Consider the following 18873-nt stretch of genomic DNA (forward strand, 5'->3'; position numbering starts at 1 on the left):
ACTTGGTTCTGCAAGGGCATACACTACTATGGCTGATACCCTGCACTATTTCGTCATAAAATAAGCCACTCGCCTTCTATTAACAAGACGTAGCAGCTTCTTTATTAATCATGATCCCTATTCCCCATCTACGTACTCCATTCTTCCTGCCTGAGTAAATAAATTCTGTATCACCTAATTTCATGTTTCCTACCCCTTGGATGTGTGTTTTTTTTTTAAATTCTCCTAATTAGTCCAGTTTGAAGTGTCTGAATTCGCCAGTCCAAAAGTCGATACGTTATAACATCTGAACTTGCAATTTTTTTCTTCTCTAAATCATTGAAATTATTTTGGCCTCAGGAAAAGCAATGGTACCTGAACTAGTGCAGGACGGGGACTAACATATCTTCTCAAGTCTGCACGAAGCGCTTGATCCGGCTTAGAACCGGACAGCAAGAAGTCCCTGGGACCTCCATGTCACAATTCTTTATAAAAGACTGGTCAAACACAAAGCCCGCTGAATTTGAATGGGAAATATTTTTAAATACTTTTGATGGGTAACATTCAACTTTTTAATGGCTCGGTTATGACTAAAAATCAGTTTTTTAGAGTTATGGCAACTATTGAGCCCAGTTGCTCCTTCCTTGCGGTCGTTGCCACGAACTGTTTGATATAGACATTTTCGACGTCTGTATCAAACAGACGTCGTTTGATGTCTGTTTGATACAGACTTCTTGGTACGTTTCCTTCTTGGTACGTTTTTAATGACCCCTCATTATACGCCCAGGATTTCAGAACTGATTTTAGTTACATCAGCTTTGCTGAATGAAATGAAATCCTGTTTTCTCTATCAGCTTACAGTTCTTAGGCATATTTATTCATTAACCAATGTCTTTTTGTCAAAAACTTCAATTACGACTGGTGCAGATGCGAGGAATCCCAGCTTATCTTGCTATTATTAATAACTATTTAATGAATTTCCTAAATTCTCAAAATTTTTGTGGAAAGAATGTATTTTATTTTTTATTAGTATTGTAAAATAGAGGCTTTCATTGAAGATACTGATTTCAGTCAAATATGCATATTTTTTTTCTTTATTTTTGGTTTCGTCGCATTCTCACATTAAACAATAACAACCATCGGAAACGTTGTCGAATTATCAAGTTTAATTGTTGTTTCTTTAGTTCAAATTTCAATAATATGTAATTAATTAACTTTAAAAATTGAGTCGCGAAATTGAGCCGGCAAAGAGAGAGGAAGACATTAAAGACATTAGAAGATTTCGTATGGGAATTCCGGCAAATTCCCCCTGTGTAAAATTTTACCTGGAAAATTCACCCCTTAGAAACTTCCCTGCTCATGGAAAATCCCACCAGCTAAGAATTCCCCCCACCCAAAAAATGTATGCATACTTGCTCCTTTCTTACGGTCGCTGCCTCGAACTGTGTGATGCAGACATTTTCGATGTCTTTATATTCGCTGATTTTTCCTTCTTTTTACGTTTTAATGACCCTGCATTATATGCCCAGGATTTTCTAACTGATTTTAGTTACATCAGTGTTGCTGAATAATATGAAGTCGGTTTTTGTCTATCAGCTCTTAGTTTTTAGGCATATGTATTTAACCAATGTTTTTTAGTCAATAACTTCAAATACAAGTGGTGCAAATTTGAGGAATCCCAGTTTAACTTACTATTATTCATAAAAAATTTAATGCATTTTCTACATTCTCTAAGATATTATACCTTACTTTACCCAGCTTACCTTACTTATTCATAAAAAATTTAATGGATTTCCTATATTCTCTAAAATTTTGCTAAGGACTGTGTATTATTTTCTAATTATATTTTAAAATAGAGGTTTTCATTGAAGATACTGATTTTCAATCAAATATGATTTTTTTTTTTTTTCGTCACATTTTCACATTAAGCTATAGCAACAATCGGAAAAATTGGCAAATTATTAAGTTTAATTATTGCTTTTTTTTAATTTAAGTTTAAATTGGATCTAATTAATTAACTTTCATTCAGACAATTGTATCAACTATAAAAATTAAATAAAACATAACTAATGATTAGGTAAAATGATTAAATTAGGAAATATTATTAAACATCAAAATTATTCAAGTTCTCTTATACACTAGTTGATAGTGTATGGCAGATTGATAGAAGAAACGAAACATAATGATAAGTAAAAAGACCCGTGCTATTTTAAAACCAATTGCTAGTTGGAAATAAAAATATCATAATACAAATAAACCATTTTGAAAACTAGGTCAAGCACTATCAATGGAAAAAGTTGATTTATTCCCGGAAAATATGATGAAGTTAAACATTTTATACGATACAGGTACAACAATTAAGAAAAATTCAAAGAAAACCTCTAATACCTAAAAATTGTAATCACCCAAAATTGTTGTTTGTTTGTTTACATTAACAAGAACCCTTTTAACAAAGGGCAAAACATCACCATTTGTTCTGTTAATTATAATTATGTTGTACTAAAAAAAAAAATCAGGAAATATTGATACAGAAGACTTCTTTGCGGCATGCGGTATTGAACTTGCAGGTTTCTGAATAAGAAGCTCAGTCTCTTCCCCTTTGCTGCTGCAACATAATTAACAATTTTATTTTTGAAATATTATGTAAATTTGAAGGCCCATTATAACTGATCTTTAACCATTTCATGTTGTCCTGTTAGTTCGAAGCTTCATTTACATGCAAGGACAGTAGACGGAATGAAAACGTAGCTCTTATTTTCTGGTTGGCCTTTCCAAAAGAAAAATAAAAGATTCTAAAAACTACTATAAACAATTCTAAAATACTTAAGTAATTTTTTAAAATAAAGATTATATTCAGGAATTATATTAACCTTAGATATAAAACAGGATACACACAGTCTTCTTGTTTTTAGTAAGGAAATTCCAACCAATAACTGCGTCAAACTCAAAATGAGCAGAAACGACCACAAAAAAGAGCAGGCCTTCTACAGAACGGAACATAATTTGCAGTTTACTGAAGAACTTTATTTAAAGCTGTGTTTTTACTTCTCATAATGTCAGAAAAATAAAATAAAACAAATTAACATCGTGACCAAGATTAAAGATAAAAAAGAAAAAAGAAGAAGAAAGAATGTGGACCAACAATTTTATTTTAAACAAAATTACTTTTTCAAAATTATTATCACTGTTGATACGGGGAGACATCTAAAAAGGGAAATGGGTGCTGGATGCCCTCCGATAGCTCTTCAACGCCTCCTGAAAATTTTAACTTATAACCCTCAGCCTTTCCTTAGATATTGACGATGTGCCCTTTTGACAACCAGCATGCAAATAGTATGCCATGTCTTATTCTGTTCGGCATCCCTCTTTAAAGTTGTGTGTGTGTGTGTGGGTGTGGGGGGGGGGGGGGGTTGGGGTACGGCGTTATGTCATCCCAATAGTCATGTTTAGTTGATCTTTATACACTTTTGAGCAAGATGTCCATTTCTAAATTTTGATCGAATATTTTTGGAGGGATGACAACTAAAAAGGGCATTGGAGTGGTTGGCAGTCTTTCAGCCACTTTTCAATATCCCACTTAACACGCCCTGAAAGACTCAATTTAGTACTGTCAGCTATTCTTAAAATAATGCAAGTCCTAATTTTTCATAAACTGTATGCACATCATTGCTTTTGACATACTCCCTATATGTTTAGAAGAGGCAACTTCATAACTTATAGCCCTTACCGGGGGGGGGGGGGTTTAGGGGGTTTTCTCAACTCCTGAGTTATATTTTCTAATTTTTGGACTATTTTGAACAAAATGGCTATCTTAAAATTTTGATCCAATGTATTCAGGGGAAAAGGGGATGGGGGGGGGGAGTTGGAGCTGGTTGCCCTTCGATCACTTTTGAATCTTAAAAAGGGCACTAGAACTTTCGATTTTCAATTGAATCACCCGCGTTCCCCTCCAAAGTTTATGTGACCGTCCCTTCCATGAAACCTTATATATTAACAGTGGGCAACTGGCACAACCTGCATCGCTTGCCTCGGGAGCTGGGGGTTGTCAACTCCGAAGTTATTTGGCCTTTGAATTAGTTTGAACAAAATGGCTATCTTAAAATTTTGTTCAGATACATTTGGGGAAAAAGGGTGTGAGGGCTGGTTGCTCTCCGATCACTTTTGACTCTTGCAAATAGAACTAAAACTTTTGATTTCCATTTGAATTAGTATTTTCAAAAGTTTATACGATCACCCCTTCCGTAAAAAAACCTTATATGTTAGTAATAAGCAACTTGCGTAACTTACAACCTTTATCCCCGGCTCTGAGGGGCTTAGTTAACCCTGGGGGTATTGTTATATGATTTTTAGATTATCTTGAACGAAATGGCTGTCTCAAAATTTACTAGCATTGATTGTTGGGAGATTTTGGATTACCCAAAATTCTTTTAGGGAAATTAGGGATGACCCTGAAAAATCTGAAGACAGTGGCAACATGCATAATGCAGTAAAATTTGCCGTGAATATTAATATTTTTTGTATTTTTAAAATACTTGAACATTCACTAATTTAATGTTTTGTTTTGAAAATAATTGATTTCTTGTAATTGTTGCACCAATTTTGATGATTTGCTTATGTCAATTAATTGATGTACGGGATCTATTCTAGATCATGAATATAAACTTTGACGGTTCGCGGTCATCAGAAAAAATTTTAACCAACGAAGATTTTGAAGATGCCCTAGAAGCTGTTAAGGGTGCAATAAAAATATTTAAAAAGAAAATTTTCGAGGTCCCATCTTTCCATGCAAGGATTGCATATCGGCTTCTGCTGGAGCACGTTCAAAATCACTTGAAATGCGACATGGCGGTTGAAAATGCAACGGAGGCTAAATATTTGGTAAGTTGTTGCCTTTTTTCTTTGGTTTTTGCTTCTTTCGATGAAAGAGTAAGGTAGATAACTTCGAAGACCACACTGCCTTTCCATGACGAAAGTAAAACAGTTCAAAATAGGGATGATACCTTTTTATTGACAGTGAAATATAAAAATATTGAACTGGATATTTCGAACACATATACAGTGTTCATCATCAGCAGTAAAACTAAAAGACATGAATAAAAATAAACAGAATTTATACCTAATAAACTAATTACATATAGTTTATTGCTCTTATTTTTTTCAATGCAACAGCCGAGGCAAATCTCCTTGACCTTTTCGGTTCCGGCTCATTAGATTTAACTGACGTATTACGTGGGCAGAGGTCATAGCTCTTAGGTGAAGTGATACTTACTTTATTTGACCTCAGTAAATTATCATAAATTGAGTTCAATCCAAATTCACCTGTATCTCTGTTTATGGAATTATTCTTGAATAGAATTTTTTTAATTTCGATTGTTTCCCTGAAAGTTTGCTTTAAACCTTGGTCCCTAGAAATCAAAGAAACATTTTCAAACAAAATAAAATGATTTGGAAAATTAAAGATATGCTCCGCGAGGGCCGACGTGAAATCTTCAGGTTTGGTATTTTGCTTTAAAGACGATGAAATGGAATTATGATGTTGTAGCAATCTCGTTATTAAATTCTGGTTAGTACGTCCCACATAAGAGCTTCCACAAGTACATGGAATTTTATAAACCCCACTTTGTTGCTCTACGGAAGTCCGATCCTTTCCAGAATTTAAAAAACTTGCCAAAGTATTACTACCTCTTAAAGCTACCTTTAAACCATTATTTTGTAAAATTCTTTTAAGTTTTTCACTCAAACCTGGAACATATGGTAGAGAACAAAAGATATCTTTCTTTTCTGTTGTTTCCAGAATATCGTCAGAACATTCTAGAAATTTTTTCCTTCTTTTCGAAAAAGTCTGGTCAACTAACCAACCCGGATAATGGTTACTTATTAAAATGTCTTTTAGCAATAATAATTCCTCCTCAATGAATTTTGGAGAACAAATTCTAAAAATGCGGTCAGTTAAAGATATGATTAAACCAATTTTTACTTGGCGGGCATGACCGGAGAAAAATGACAAAAATCTGTTATTGTTAGTAGGTTTTCTGTAAATCTTAAAATCCAGACTATTTTCATTTTTTAAAAGAAGGACATCCAGAAAAGGAAGTTTATTATCCTCTTCTAATTCTATTGTAAATTTTAAATCCCCTCCCCAAAAATTAAGATGTTCTAAAAAACTTTTTAATTCCTCCACCCCATAATTCCATACTGAAATTATGTCATCCATATATCTCCCCAAAATTTATGTTTTAAAAAATATGAATCTAACGCTATTGTTTCAATATTTTCTACAAAACAATTTGCTAATAAAGGACTTAAAGGGGCCCCCTTAGGTAAACCATTTACTTGTTCGAAAATACCCCCTCTGAATTGAAAAAAATAAGAGAACATATTGCACAACCTAACTAAACTCATAATTACACCGACCTCCAAAACTGTTTCACCACCAATTAAGTCCAAATTTCTTAGTATCTTTCTCTCAAGAAGAATTTCCGCGGCTTTTACATCAATACTCGTATACATTGACACTATGTCGAAACTTGAAATTATAGAATTTGAAGAAATCTCAACTTCTTTTAGTTTTTTTACATTAAGAATTCGTCAGAACTTGTTTTGGAGGTCGGTGTAATTATGAGTTTAGTTAGGTTGTGCAATATGTTCTCTTATTTTTTTTCAATTCAGAGGGTTTTTTTTCGAACAAGTAAATGGTTTACCTATGGGGGCCCCTTTAAGTCCTTTATTAGCAAATTGTTTTGTAGAAAATATTGAAACAATAGCGTTAGATTCATATTTTTTAAAACATAAATTTTGGGGGAGATATATGGATGACATAATTTCAGTATGGAATTATGGGGTGGAGGAATTAAAAAGTTTTTTAGAACATCTTAATTTTTGGGGAGGGGATTTAAAATTTACAATAGAATTAGAAGAGGATAATAAACTTCCTTTTCTGGATGTCCTTCTTTTAAAAAATGAAAATAGTCTGGATTTTAAGATTTACAGAAAACCTACTAACAATAACAGATTTTTGTCATTTTTCTCCGGTCATGCCCGCCAAGTAAAAATTGGTTTAATCATATCTTTAACTGACCGCATTTTTAGAATTTGTTCTCCAAAATTCATTGAGGAGGAATTATTATTGCTAAAAGACATTTTAATAAGTAACCATTATCCGGGTTGGTTAGTTGACCAGACTTTTTCGAAAAGAAGGAAAAAATTTCTAGAATGTTCTGACGATATTCTGGAAACAACAGAAAAGAAAGATATCTTTTGTTCTCTACCATATGTTCCAGGTTTGAGTGAAAAACTTAAAAGAATTTTACAAAATAATGGTTTAAAGGTAGCTTTAAGAGGTAGTAATACGTTGGCAAGTTTTTTAAATTCTGGAAAGGATCGGACTTCCGTAGAGCAACAAAGTGGGGTTTATAAAATTCCATGTACTTGTGGAAGCTCTTATGTGGGACGTACTTACCAGAATTTAAGAACGAGATTGCTACAACATCATAATTCCATTTCATCGTCTTAAAGCAAAATACCAAACCTGAAGATTTCACGTCGGCCCTCGCGGAGCATATCTTTAATTTTCCAAATCATTTTATTTTGTTTGAAAATGTTTCTTTGATTTCTAGGGACCAAGGTTTAAAGCAAACTTTCAGGGAAACAATCGAAATTAAAAAAATTCTATTCAAGAATAATTCCATAAACAGAGATACAGGTGAATTTGGATTGAACTCAATTTAAGATAATTTACTGAGGTCAAATAAAGTAAATATCACTTCACCTAAGAGCTATGACCTCTGTCCACGTAATACGTCAGTTAAATCTAATGAGCCGGAACCGAAAAGGTCAAGGAGATTTGCCTCGGCTGTTGCATTGAAAAAAAATAAGAGCAATAAACTATATGTAATTAGTTTATTAGGTATAAATTCTGTTTATTTTTATTCATGTCTTTTAGTTTTACTGCTGATGATGAACACTGTATATGTGTTCGAAATATCCAGTTAAATAATTTTATATTTCACTGTCAATAAAAAGGTATCATCCCTATTTTGAACTGTTTTACTTTCGAAGAGTAAGGTAGATATAGCGTTTTATAAATACTCAAGCTAAAGAAGAACAAGTAGAAGAATAAGCTATAAGAAGAGTTATAACAGCATATCTAAAGCAGTACAATAACTATTAGAAAACAAGAGTAAGCTGTAAGAAGAGTAAGAAAGAGTAAAATCTTTATTTCCTATGTCCTGTCTGTATTTTTTGAACGTCATCCACCCATGCTTGTAAATTTGTTAGTAGGTAAAATATTAAAAGTATTTAGTTTATTTCTTGTCTTCTGCTATAATGGATTACTTAGGCTCTATGTATAGTTCATAGAACTTTTCTATGTCGATAATAATCTGCACGCACTATATTTTGTGGCATTTAGCCCTCTTCCGACTAAGCCTTGGTCTCTTATCTGAAGAAACCTAAAAAAAAAGAGAAAGATGTTTGAAGTTGCAAATTCAAAAGTTTTGATAACCCAACGTTTTGATTCTCTGTGTGAAATTGACTAAAAGTTGAAAGTATCTTTCATATAATTTCAATGCAATATCGTGAGAAGGTCTTTGAGGTTCAGTTTGAAGCTTTCAAGGAGCTCGGGGGGGGGGGAGCAAGTAGGAATTGAAATTTTTGAATTGGGGGAAGTAGACAAGAGGGAGGCTCTAAAGATTTGATATCCCTTCTGTTTAAATAAATTGTTACCACGAGACCCTGTTTGGCTAGAATCTATCCTAAGTGAAATGGTTATGTAAACCTATCAAACTCGTAAGAAGCTGTCCGTCAGTTGCCTTCATAGAGGGAATACTAATTTGCTTCTTTTTGCCGGTGAACTTCCCAAGTAACTAGTCTAGCTTCCGTGTATAATTATGTGGGGCAGCGTTTTCCATATCGGTAGCAACGTTTGACCAGTATTTCTGTTTGTCAGTTTTGGTAGACCGGTGGCATAGCCGCTGTAGCGCCTTATAAGAGGCAGATTTTTTTTCGTGTTTAGTAACATTTGTTAAGGTAGTTGACAATAACTATGGCTTATCGCAACCCCAACCCGAGAAACCCAAAATCGCAATCTGAGAGCCGAATTATCCTATTCCGTAAGAAACCAATATTTCTGTCAATTGATCTATTCCTTCCTACTTTTTCTAATGATTTATGTAGAGACTCCGCACGATCTTCTGCTGCTTAGCAGCAGAAAATCCAGTTTTATCCTAATCAAAACGGCAGTACTTTTCCTGAAGCGAAATTATCCTCTGAGCAAAATTATCGTATCCTGCTAATTTGATTTTACTGTCATCAACAGCCGAAGAAAAATTACAATGATACGTTTTTATCAATTGGGCTATAGAGTGTTTGAAAAGAAGCGTTCGAAATCTAAAATCGTGTCGGGTATTGGGTAGAGTTTTTGAGCAGTAGGACGATTTCGCTCTCAGGTCGCGATATATTATTGCCAGCTTTGAAATTGTCTCAGCGTGCCTTTTTTTAATCTTAATTTTCCATTTTGAATTTTTGAATTGTTCATTAGTCGTCTATAAACCAAAACTATTATATGAAAAAAAATAATTAAACTGAATTAAACCCTCAAAAAACTTCTAATTATAAGCCTAAAATATAGTGACTACACCAACCAAAAAATTAAATTAAATGACGGAAAAACACAAAACCAAATAAATATTAACATAAAATGAATAATGGACTACCAACAACTGTTTTACCAGTGCTTGTTATGTCAGCCTAAAAACATTGTCTAGAAGTATAAATACTTACGTACTCCTTATTTAGTATATTTATACTTTATGGTCGGACTTTTAAGTTAAATGCACTCATTCTCATAACAATCATTATGATAGTTGACAATAATTGGGCATTGTAAATTATTATTACCTACTTAGAAACTGTTTCATTTCGAATTTTGAAATGTACCATCTGAATGTCAAAGGAATAGTACATGGTTGTGTATTATCGGCGATTGCTATTTTGTTGTAAATATTAAGCAAAGTATATCTAATGTATGCAGCCAACATTACCAGTGAAGTTGTTTTTTTTATTGTGACCCTCCAAAGAAAAGTTCCTCACCCCTATTAAAACACGAAATAAGGTATAAGTAAAATGAAATAAAAGAAGTTCAAATAGAACAAAATGTATAATGAAAAAGATAAATAGTAATAAAATAAAACGTAAAACATGCCAAAAATCAAAATATGTATTTTATCATCAAATATATTGTCACCAAAATTACAGCACATTCATCAATTCATTATGAATTGATATTTTCAAGGTTGTTTTAACTTTTATAATACTCTTTTAGATATTCGATACCTTTCTGCAACTACGAGCTGATTCACTCTACCGTATTGGCTTGGCTCATGAACAGAAATATAGTCCTTATTTGCTCGTTGACCACAAATTCGGTGAAGATTCTAGCCTTGACTCACAAGCACCAGTGAAGGATACTCCCCGAATTACTCCAGGACCTAATCAACCATCAAATATTACTTACGTCTCGCTAACTGATACTTGTTTCACTGTCATCAAGGGCCTCTTAGTCGAAAGAGGTAGTTTCTCTTTTGTCTCTTTGCGATTTCTTTAGCTTTTTTCAGCCAATCTCCTTCCCTCGCTCGCTCGCAAGCACTTTGCTTGTCCCCCCTCTCGATCTCTTTCTCTCTCTCGATATCTCTAATTTATCTCTGTGTTTACATATGAATACATATTATTGTTGTTTCTCAAGTTTAAAAAAAAGGAAAAAAAAGCTAAATGTGCAAATGTTGCTTATGGACTTCGAACAGACACTGCTCTATAATCAGACGGAACTCGTTCTCTTCATCTCTTTCTGCTCCACTTCTGTTTCTTTTTGTCTCCGTCACCGTCTTCTATTCCCTCTATCTCTTTTTTCTTTCTCTAGAGAAAATTCAGTATATGAGAATATTCTTTTAATCATGTCATGTCTTATCAAAACTATCAAACTTACTTACAATTTGATACTTTTATTTATTAGGAATGGTGAATTAGGCTATCTTTAGGTATTGTCATTTATGTTTCTAAGTTAATCTGGCTTTGATCCACGTAAAAAAAGAAGAAAAAACAAACGTTTGTTACTCCGAAAATAAATGACGTAAAGTACGTGTGACATATATGCTTATCTACACATCTATGTCTAGGTATAAACATTTTTTTGACCAATCACAGGCTACTGCCAAGGCAAACTTTCTAAAAAAAAGTCATATATTTGGCCAAATCAAAATATTGTCAAGTCATAATCCTTTATGCCACTGCCTTTCAAGGGTGAATCCGTTGGCCCAATCTTAGCTGCGAAACCCATTTCTCAAAAGCTAGCAAGGGATGAACTAGGGTTGCTACAAATAGGCGAAGACTCTACTGAGTCTTGAATGAATAAAAACTAGTTATTTCATGATAATGTTTATTGGCTTAAGGAATGTAACTAGAATATGGCTCGACTAAAGGCTTGCAGACAGACAAACATTAGCAAATAATAATTAAGACCTGCAATCAAAGCAAGTTGGGCCGTCTGAAAGTACCAGTAAAAGTAAACTTACGATTAGCAAGTGCTAAAGGCTAAAGGTGCTCTTTTACTCTTGTTCCCAACTTTTATACTTTATTCCCCTACCCTGATTTGGGACTCTAGCGTCAATTTTTCCACAGTTTTTCCGGTGTTTATCTGTATTTAATGTCAATCTTCTGTTTCTAAGGCTCTTACGCAAGAGTTTCCTCTATTATTTTGTCGGATGTAAATATTTTGTTCCAAATTGACTATTTGATATACTTGATCCTATTTATGACAGTCAGAAATTTGGAGGAGTCATTAAAAGCGAGATTTTTTGCTTTTAAGGCCTGTCTATTGTTTCAAACAGGCCAAAATTCCTTGTTTTCGGTCACAAAACGCGTGTAAGATTTCTTTTTTGTCTCTTCTTCGTAAGATTCATTGCTAGGATTGATTACCTTTATTTCTTTTTTTTTTGTAATTTCTGACTGATGCTGTTACCTTGATGATTTTTCGGAGTACAGAAGAAATCAAAGGATTGCAGTAATCAAATAGTTCGTGGCAACGAACTGTAGTGAGGAGCGATTTGGTTCAATAGCAACCGAAACTCTAAAAAACGAAATTTTGATACCAATTTATACATAAAAAGAATCAGAATTTTATATTGATTTTAAATATATAAGTTTAATCAAGTTTAGTCTTACCCATCAAAAGTACCTGCGAAAATTGGTCTTATTTTCAAAAAAGGGGGAAACACCCCCCAAAATTCACAGAATCTTTGCGAAAATTACACACAGAATTTACTTTTACGCTAAAGTATTTTTTGTAATTTCAAAAGAACTATTTATTCTAATTAGACAGTCTTTGTGATTCACGTTTCATACTCAAAGAATTCGAACGAAATTCAAACCATAGTGGAAAGAGCAAGTTATTGACAGGGGGGCGGACCCCCTCATATACGTAAAAAAAATATACGAATATAGAAGTTCGTTACGTAAGTTTATCTGTAAGTTACGTATATTTATTACTAATAAAAGAGTTCGTAAATAAAATTAAAAGCTCTAGTGGCCTTTTTAAGTAATCAAAGAAGTTGAAGGGCAACTAGGCCCTTTCTCACGTCCCTTTTTCTGAAAATCATCTGATCAAAACTTTGAGAATGCCATTTAGCCCCAAAAATTCAATTAACATGCAAATTTCGTTTTAATTATTCATGTACGATAAGCCAAAATCAAAACTTGCATTGACTCAAAAATGTTCAGAAATTAAATAAAAAAAAAAACTAATTTTGTCAACTAAAAGTAAGGAGCAACATTAAAAGATAATGCGAACAGAAATTATTGCGTATATGGTTGGGTTCCTCCCCTCCTCAATACCTCTCCCTTTACGCTAAAGTATTTTTAGTAATTTCAAAAGAGATATTTATTCTAATTAAAGGGCCTTGTGATTCAGGGGTTCATTCTTAATGAATTGGAACAAAGTTTGAACTTTAGTGTAAAAAGAGAGGTATTGACGAGGGGGTGATCCCCCTTATATACGTAATAAAAATATACGAATATAGAAGTTCGTTACATAAGTTAATTTGTAAGTTACGTATAATGATTACTAATAAAAGCGTTCGTAAATAAAATTAAAACATCTAGTGGCCTTTCTAAGTAACAAAAAAAAAAAAAAAAAATGGAGGGCAACTAGGTCTTCAACCCGTTATTCTCAGACTCTTCTGATCAAAACTTTGAGAAAGCCATTGAGCCAAAAAAAAGTAAAGAAAATAAAGCAAATTTCGTTTTAATTATTCATGTACGGTAAGCCAAAATCAAAACCTGTATTAATTCAAATACGTTCAGACATTGAATAATTAAAAAAGTTTATTCCAACTAAAAGTAAGGAGCCAAATTAAAACTTAACACGAACAGAAATATTACGTATATGAGGAGTTGAGGAGTTAGAGAATATTACGTATATGAGGAGTTAGATAATATTGCTAACGATCGTTTTTCGTATTACTCTAAGTGGGTCTTTTTTATACATGTTTTTATAACGTTGCAAGTGAATACAAAAAAGAGAATTAAAAAATAGCAACGAGGACTGAGCACCATGCTTATGGTGCAAGTGGATAAACATAGCAACTTTTTTTTAGTTTTAACTATATAGCCTTCTCTGTCGCTAAGCTCGAAAGTTATGGGCTAATGTCTTTTGACGTTTTGAATTTATTTTTTCTTCGGTAGAAAACATCTTCTCTAGTTAGTTTTTTGTCTGCCTATTCTATTTTTGCTTCAGGCCCGTCTGTCTAGTTTGGCTGTTCAGGTTTTCCTACCTGAAAATAAGAAACCCCAGATTTTTTCCGAATTTTTTTGGTGACTGCCTAGCAATCACCTCTTGCCTCCTATTTCATTATTAACCTTTATTGGTTCAAAGTGATAATGGCTAGAAATTGATGTCTAATTAAGCGCAAGTGTGAACGGGTTGAATAATTTCTTTTTCTTTTTAGAATGGAAGATCTTGGGTCTTCTTCTGAGAGAAGTTCCGAAAATACTAAGCAATAAATCTCTCATTTTATCCAAAAACACAAATAATATTGGCGAAGTATGCTCCAAACTGTGTCAGTTGGTAAGGAATTGGTTTTCTTTTCCTTTTTTTAATCATTTCCACAAGAAAATGGATATAAGTGAAGATTTTCAAAAAAAGGTGGGTTTTTGGGAAATTTTACCTCAGTCGCTGGTGATCTATTTTGTTTGATAAAGAGACGATCCAAATTGGATATTATAGACTGAATTTTAAGAAACATAATGTTTTAATAGCTTTTATAGTGTCGCACTTTGTCTTTACATCTGCTTTGACTTTGTAAGCCTCATGGACTTCTCGGTTTCCCGACACCACCCCCCTTTTTTCTAGTAAAAAAATTTTTTTTGCTCTGTTATGAAATTTTCTACTTGTTTTTAAATGTAGAACATTTTGTCGCACCCATAACGTCGGCAAAGTGTTTTTCTAACTTTGTCATTTGGTAAAGAGTCTTTTTATTTATTTTGTTGTATTATTTTGAAATGCTTTCATGGATCATAGTTGCTGCCAAGACCGTATCCAGGGGGGGGGGGGGGGGTAACGGATTTGACCCTCTCCCTTCCGAATTTTTTTTTCCAACTCGTAAAAACGTGACAAATTTACATATAAACGAACTTGGATACGTTTTTTAAGTTTTTGTTTTGTATCCCCCTCCCCCGTCCACTCTAAGAAGAATCCAGGATTCACTAATGATTGTTGCAACACTTAAATTAACTTTGACACCGGAGGTCAGTTTCTAATAGCCATTTACACCCAAGTTAAGGATTCCAAAACACCTTTTTATTCAGTTTCCTTTTTTCCGTTTCAGTTAGTAAGCGAGTATTCAGGAATTGTTGGCTGGTTTCCTTTATTACATTATTATATGTATTTCACTCGGTATTTTACATCGCAGTAGTTTAATTCGGCATATAGTGTACAAAATAGATATAACGAACTGAACTTAAAGATATTTAATCAAATTAATTTTTAATATAATGTATTTTAATTTGTTTTTATTAATTTTACCTGATCAACTAAGTAATTAATTAAGTTAACAGAAATTTAGCTTGTTATTTTAATAAAAAAAATCCTTTCTTTGTATTTGCCTGAACCTTGTAGTCATCTTAGACTCCAAGTATTCTATATTTAATCCCTCCCCTTTTTTGACCTTAGTGGACTATTTGGCTTAATCTTGGATTTTAGATTATTTTGATTTAAAAACATTTGTATTTATCCAACGTGGCAAAAGGTAGGGAAAGACTTTTTGCCAATAGACGGGTACAGCCTTCGCAAAGAAAAGGATATCCACCGTTAAATCCTAAATATCTGCTTACTTAAAGAAGCAGAAAACTGGAGACTGAGGGAAAGAGAATTTTGGTTGTCTAATAATATGAAGCATGGTGTGAACATGGGCGTAGTACGGGTGTAATTAGAATTAAAACTAGATTCCAGTGTCAAAGGCATTTTAAATGTCGAAAACAACTATGGTCAATGACCAAAGGTGAGGTGCCACCATCTGGACTTTGTCGTATGAAAAATCTAACGCCGAGCGGGCCGGCCATGGCAAAAACAATGGAAAAAAATCTCAAGGTGAAGGGAAAAAAGGGAATGGCGGCCAGTAGAAGGAAAAGACTAAGTAAAACGACGCGGAACAAAGTGATTAAGTTTATATTCATTTCCACTTTTTTTATATTGGCCAGTTGCTTCAGTTTTCCCATTGAAGTAACTCTATTTAGCTTCTGTGTTGCTCAATCAGTAGCATCAGTTGGATATTGTTTTATTTGTTATTTCTTAGTTTTAGATTTTGTTTAATTTTAGGTTTTAAATTATTTTAGATTTGTCTTAGCGTTGAAGACGCCTTGTTTTATCCAGGCAAAATATTGACATCGTTTTAGTTTGTCTTTTCTTTCTACTGGCTGTAGTCCCGTATGTTTCTTCATCTTAAGATTTTTTTTCTCTCTTTGTTTTACACTTTGTCTTAATAGAATAAATTGCACCTTTGGTTCAAGTTAGTCGTTTTGACTTGAAGTTAGGCAACCAAAACTGTGTGTACACCTTCAACTGTTTGTGCAGGAAGAAACAGCAAACCTGATACCCTGAAGATTGGGTTTTTCTGGAACTTTTATCAACAAAGCTTCTTTTTCGATTGTTCATTTAATGGCCCCAGACGATTTTCCGCAATTGTCGACAATCTGCCAAATTGTCGACTAGTAGCGCCTACAAAATTGAAACAATAGCTAAAGGCTTACACGGTTCTTGCTTCTATTAGGAAATGATATAATACAGCCGAATCGAGCTCAAACCCCTAGCACAAAACCCAAGCTACTAATCAATAGCACTTTCAATCAAAATCCGGTAAGCCCCTCAGAAGGATGCTGATGACTATAAAATAGTCCTTCAAAACCAGGGATTGAATCAAGCACGGAGACCCATAGACCAGAATTGTAAGGTTTGGGCGGATTTGGGTGGATAGGCCTACACACAGCAGATACCAGTGGAGCTAATAATAGGGGAGATGACAAGAGGTTTTGGGAACCGTACCCTACACCCTCACGGTTGTCAGATCAAGTTCAAACCCTAGAACGACAGAACTCGACAGATTTCTTACTTTCCCCCAATTGTGTCGAAATTTGGCTTATAAGATGTATTTATTGTCCATCCTTCTTTTTGCCTCACAGGGAGGTCGATTCGGTCTTAAAAACTAAAATGGTAAAACTTGAACAAGAAATGTTACCTCTCACAAAATTTTACTGAGACCCGAGAATCGTCTTAAAATGTAGGATGTGAAAGTTAGTTCCCACTTTTCTCGTAGTTTTGTTGAATTGGACAACCTTTTTTAGTAAATGCTCTTATTACAAGCGGATTTAGGCCCCTTTCTCCATTCAACACAGATTTATGCTGTGCCTGAAAAATGCCGTTGAGATCGGTCTGTAGATGGTTTATCTGGTAGATAAAACGGTCTGGTAGATGTCATGGCGATATGGATTTATGAACTCTCTCTGGTCATAGAGGTTAGATACAATGCGGATACTCGAAAGACACAGTTAGGACATTTTCTCTAGACAAATTGGTTTCGAATTTGACAATACCTTCTTGTAGGTGTCCTGGGAACTAGAATTAGTCACCCATTTGTACTTCCCTACAGAGGTGATCAGGCTCTGATCCTTTCATGTTAAACTAAGACGTTGTATTAGGTCGTTAGCAGTATTAGGTTTTACTGCTAACGAAGTTTGGTTGATATCTGAATACTTCTTCTTATAGATATCCCAGTTACATGAATTAAGGGCTCTCCTCCCTTGCAGGTTGAATTGTGTTTTGACACTCCAACGTAATTAGAATTTAATTAGGTAATTAGCTCTACTTTTCCCTCAAGGCCATTTGGGATTTGATAATCTTCTTTGGTAGATATCCTGATGAGAAGAATTTAGCCCCCCCCCCTCTATCCCACAAAGAGTTAAGATTTAGTCGTGATACTCAGAAAATATAATGAGACCACTAGATCCTACTTCCAATTTGTATTTGCCGAAATCTTGCAATGTTTTTTAGTAAATTACTCGGTAAGAAATTTTGGGATACCTTTCCCCTCCTCCGCAGAGATTTTGATTTTACTCGACATCCAAAAAGCGGAATAAGCGCGATAGTTCTTATTTTCTTTATCAAGTTTGGGCGAGATCTAACAATCCCTTTCGATATGTACTCTGATAACAAGATTCTAGCCTCCTCTTTTTCAACCCACCGAGGTTGAATGGTTACCGTCCCCACAAAGTGTTGCAAGGACAAGGACACAGCCCTATCTGGGTGGATGTCCCGATGATAACAATTTAGAGACCCTCTATTTCTATAGAAATAAAATTGTTTCTTGTCATGCGAAACACGCTAGTAAAATACTACCTCGTTCTGCAAATAAAGTTTGTTTTATATCTAATAGTTTTTTCTCGTAGATGTTTTGATGACAAGATTGTATGTCAAACTGTCTTTGTTCCCACTCACTGAGGTCGGGTTTTGGGTTCCCCCAAAATTTAGGAATACTTTTTCCCTCCTCCCGCATATTTAATTTTGCTCGACACTCAAAAGGTAAAGTAGGTACGGTAGTTCTTATTTATCATCAAATTTCGTTCTCACTCACTGAATTTGGATTCTTTTATGATTCCCCGAAAACCCTAACTAGTTCACTTCCTCCTCTTTCCCATCAAGTTTTATTGAGATTATTGAGCACTGACAATCCTTCAAGTGGATGTCCTGTTGACACAAATTTGGACGAGAGATTTAGGAAATCTTACAAGGTTCAGCATAAACATGTCTTTTCTGCCAACAACCAGATCGTTGATTACGAGAAATTTTTCTTTTATGAAAGTAAAAGTTTTATTCCGCAATGTGACTGCTAGTGACATTGAATACATCCTTACCCAGCAAAACAGAGTTTTGGATTTCATTTGAGCGTCTAATTTTTTCTTTCAATCCAAATTATAATTTTCGGAAATCGTTAGACTCCTGTTTTTATTTCTCTTCTTGATTATGTAGCCTGCTGGCCTGAGTTGGCCTTTTTACATAAGTGGATAAAAACTATTGGTAAATAAAGGATAACTGTCGATATATTTGACAGACAAAGTGTGAATTACAAAAAAAAATCTGCCACTAAAAAAGGAACTGTATAGAAGGACGATGGAAAAAATATGACTGAATATTAAAGTCTGCTTTTACGAAATGTTATTAATAAAAAAAAAAAAAAATTGTAAAAGAGTTGTCTGATAATTTATGATAAATTGAAGGGGAGTAGCCAATACGGACTAGTCCCAGTTAAAGATAGAAATGGGGCCACAATTAGTGATAAGGAAAAAGTTAAAGAA

At 34.0% G+C, this 18873-nt stretch overlaps 1 protein-coding gene across 1 annotated transcript in view; it reads left to right on the forward strand.

Moving 5' to 3' along the window:
• The window catches only part of LOC136030036 (tuberin-like), a 142291-nt gene that overhangs the window by 48304 nt on the left and 75114 nt on the right, over nucleotides 1–18873 (forward strand). The window contains exons 10-12 of the mRNA XM_065708653.1: nucleotides 4627–4857; nucleotides 10301–10547; nucleotides 13977–14095. Coding sequence (XP_065564725.1) covers nucleotides 4627–4857; nucleotides 10301–10547; nucleotides 13977–14095 — 597 coding nt within the window. The remainder of the gene's footprint in view (nucleotides 1–4626; nucleotides 4858–10300; nucleotides 10548–13976; nucleotides 14096–18873) is intronic.

The sequence above is a fragment of the Artemia franciscana genome, chromosome 8 (genome assembly GCF_032884065.1).
Source record: "Artemia franciscana chromosome 8, ASM3288406v1, whole genome shotgun sequence".
Lineage (NCBI taxonomy): Eukaryota > Metazoa > Arthropoda > Branchiopoda > Anostraca > Artemiidae > Artemia > Artemia franciscana.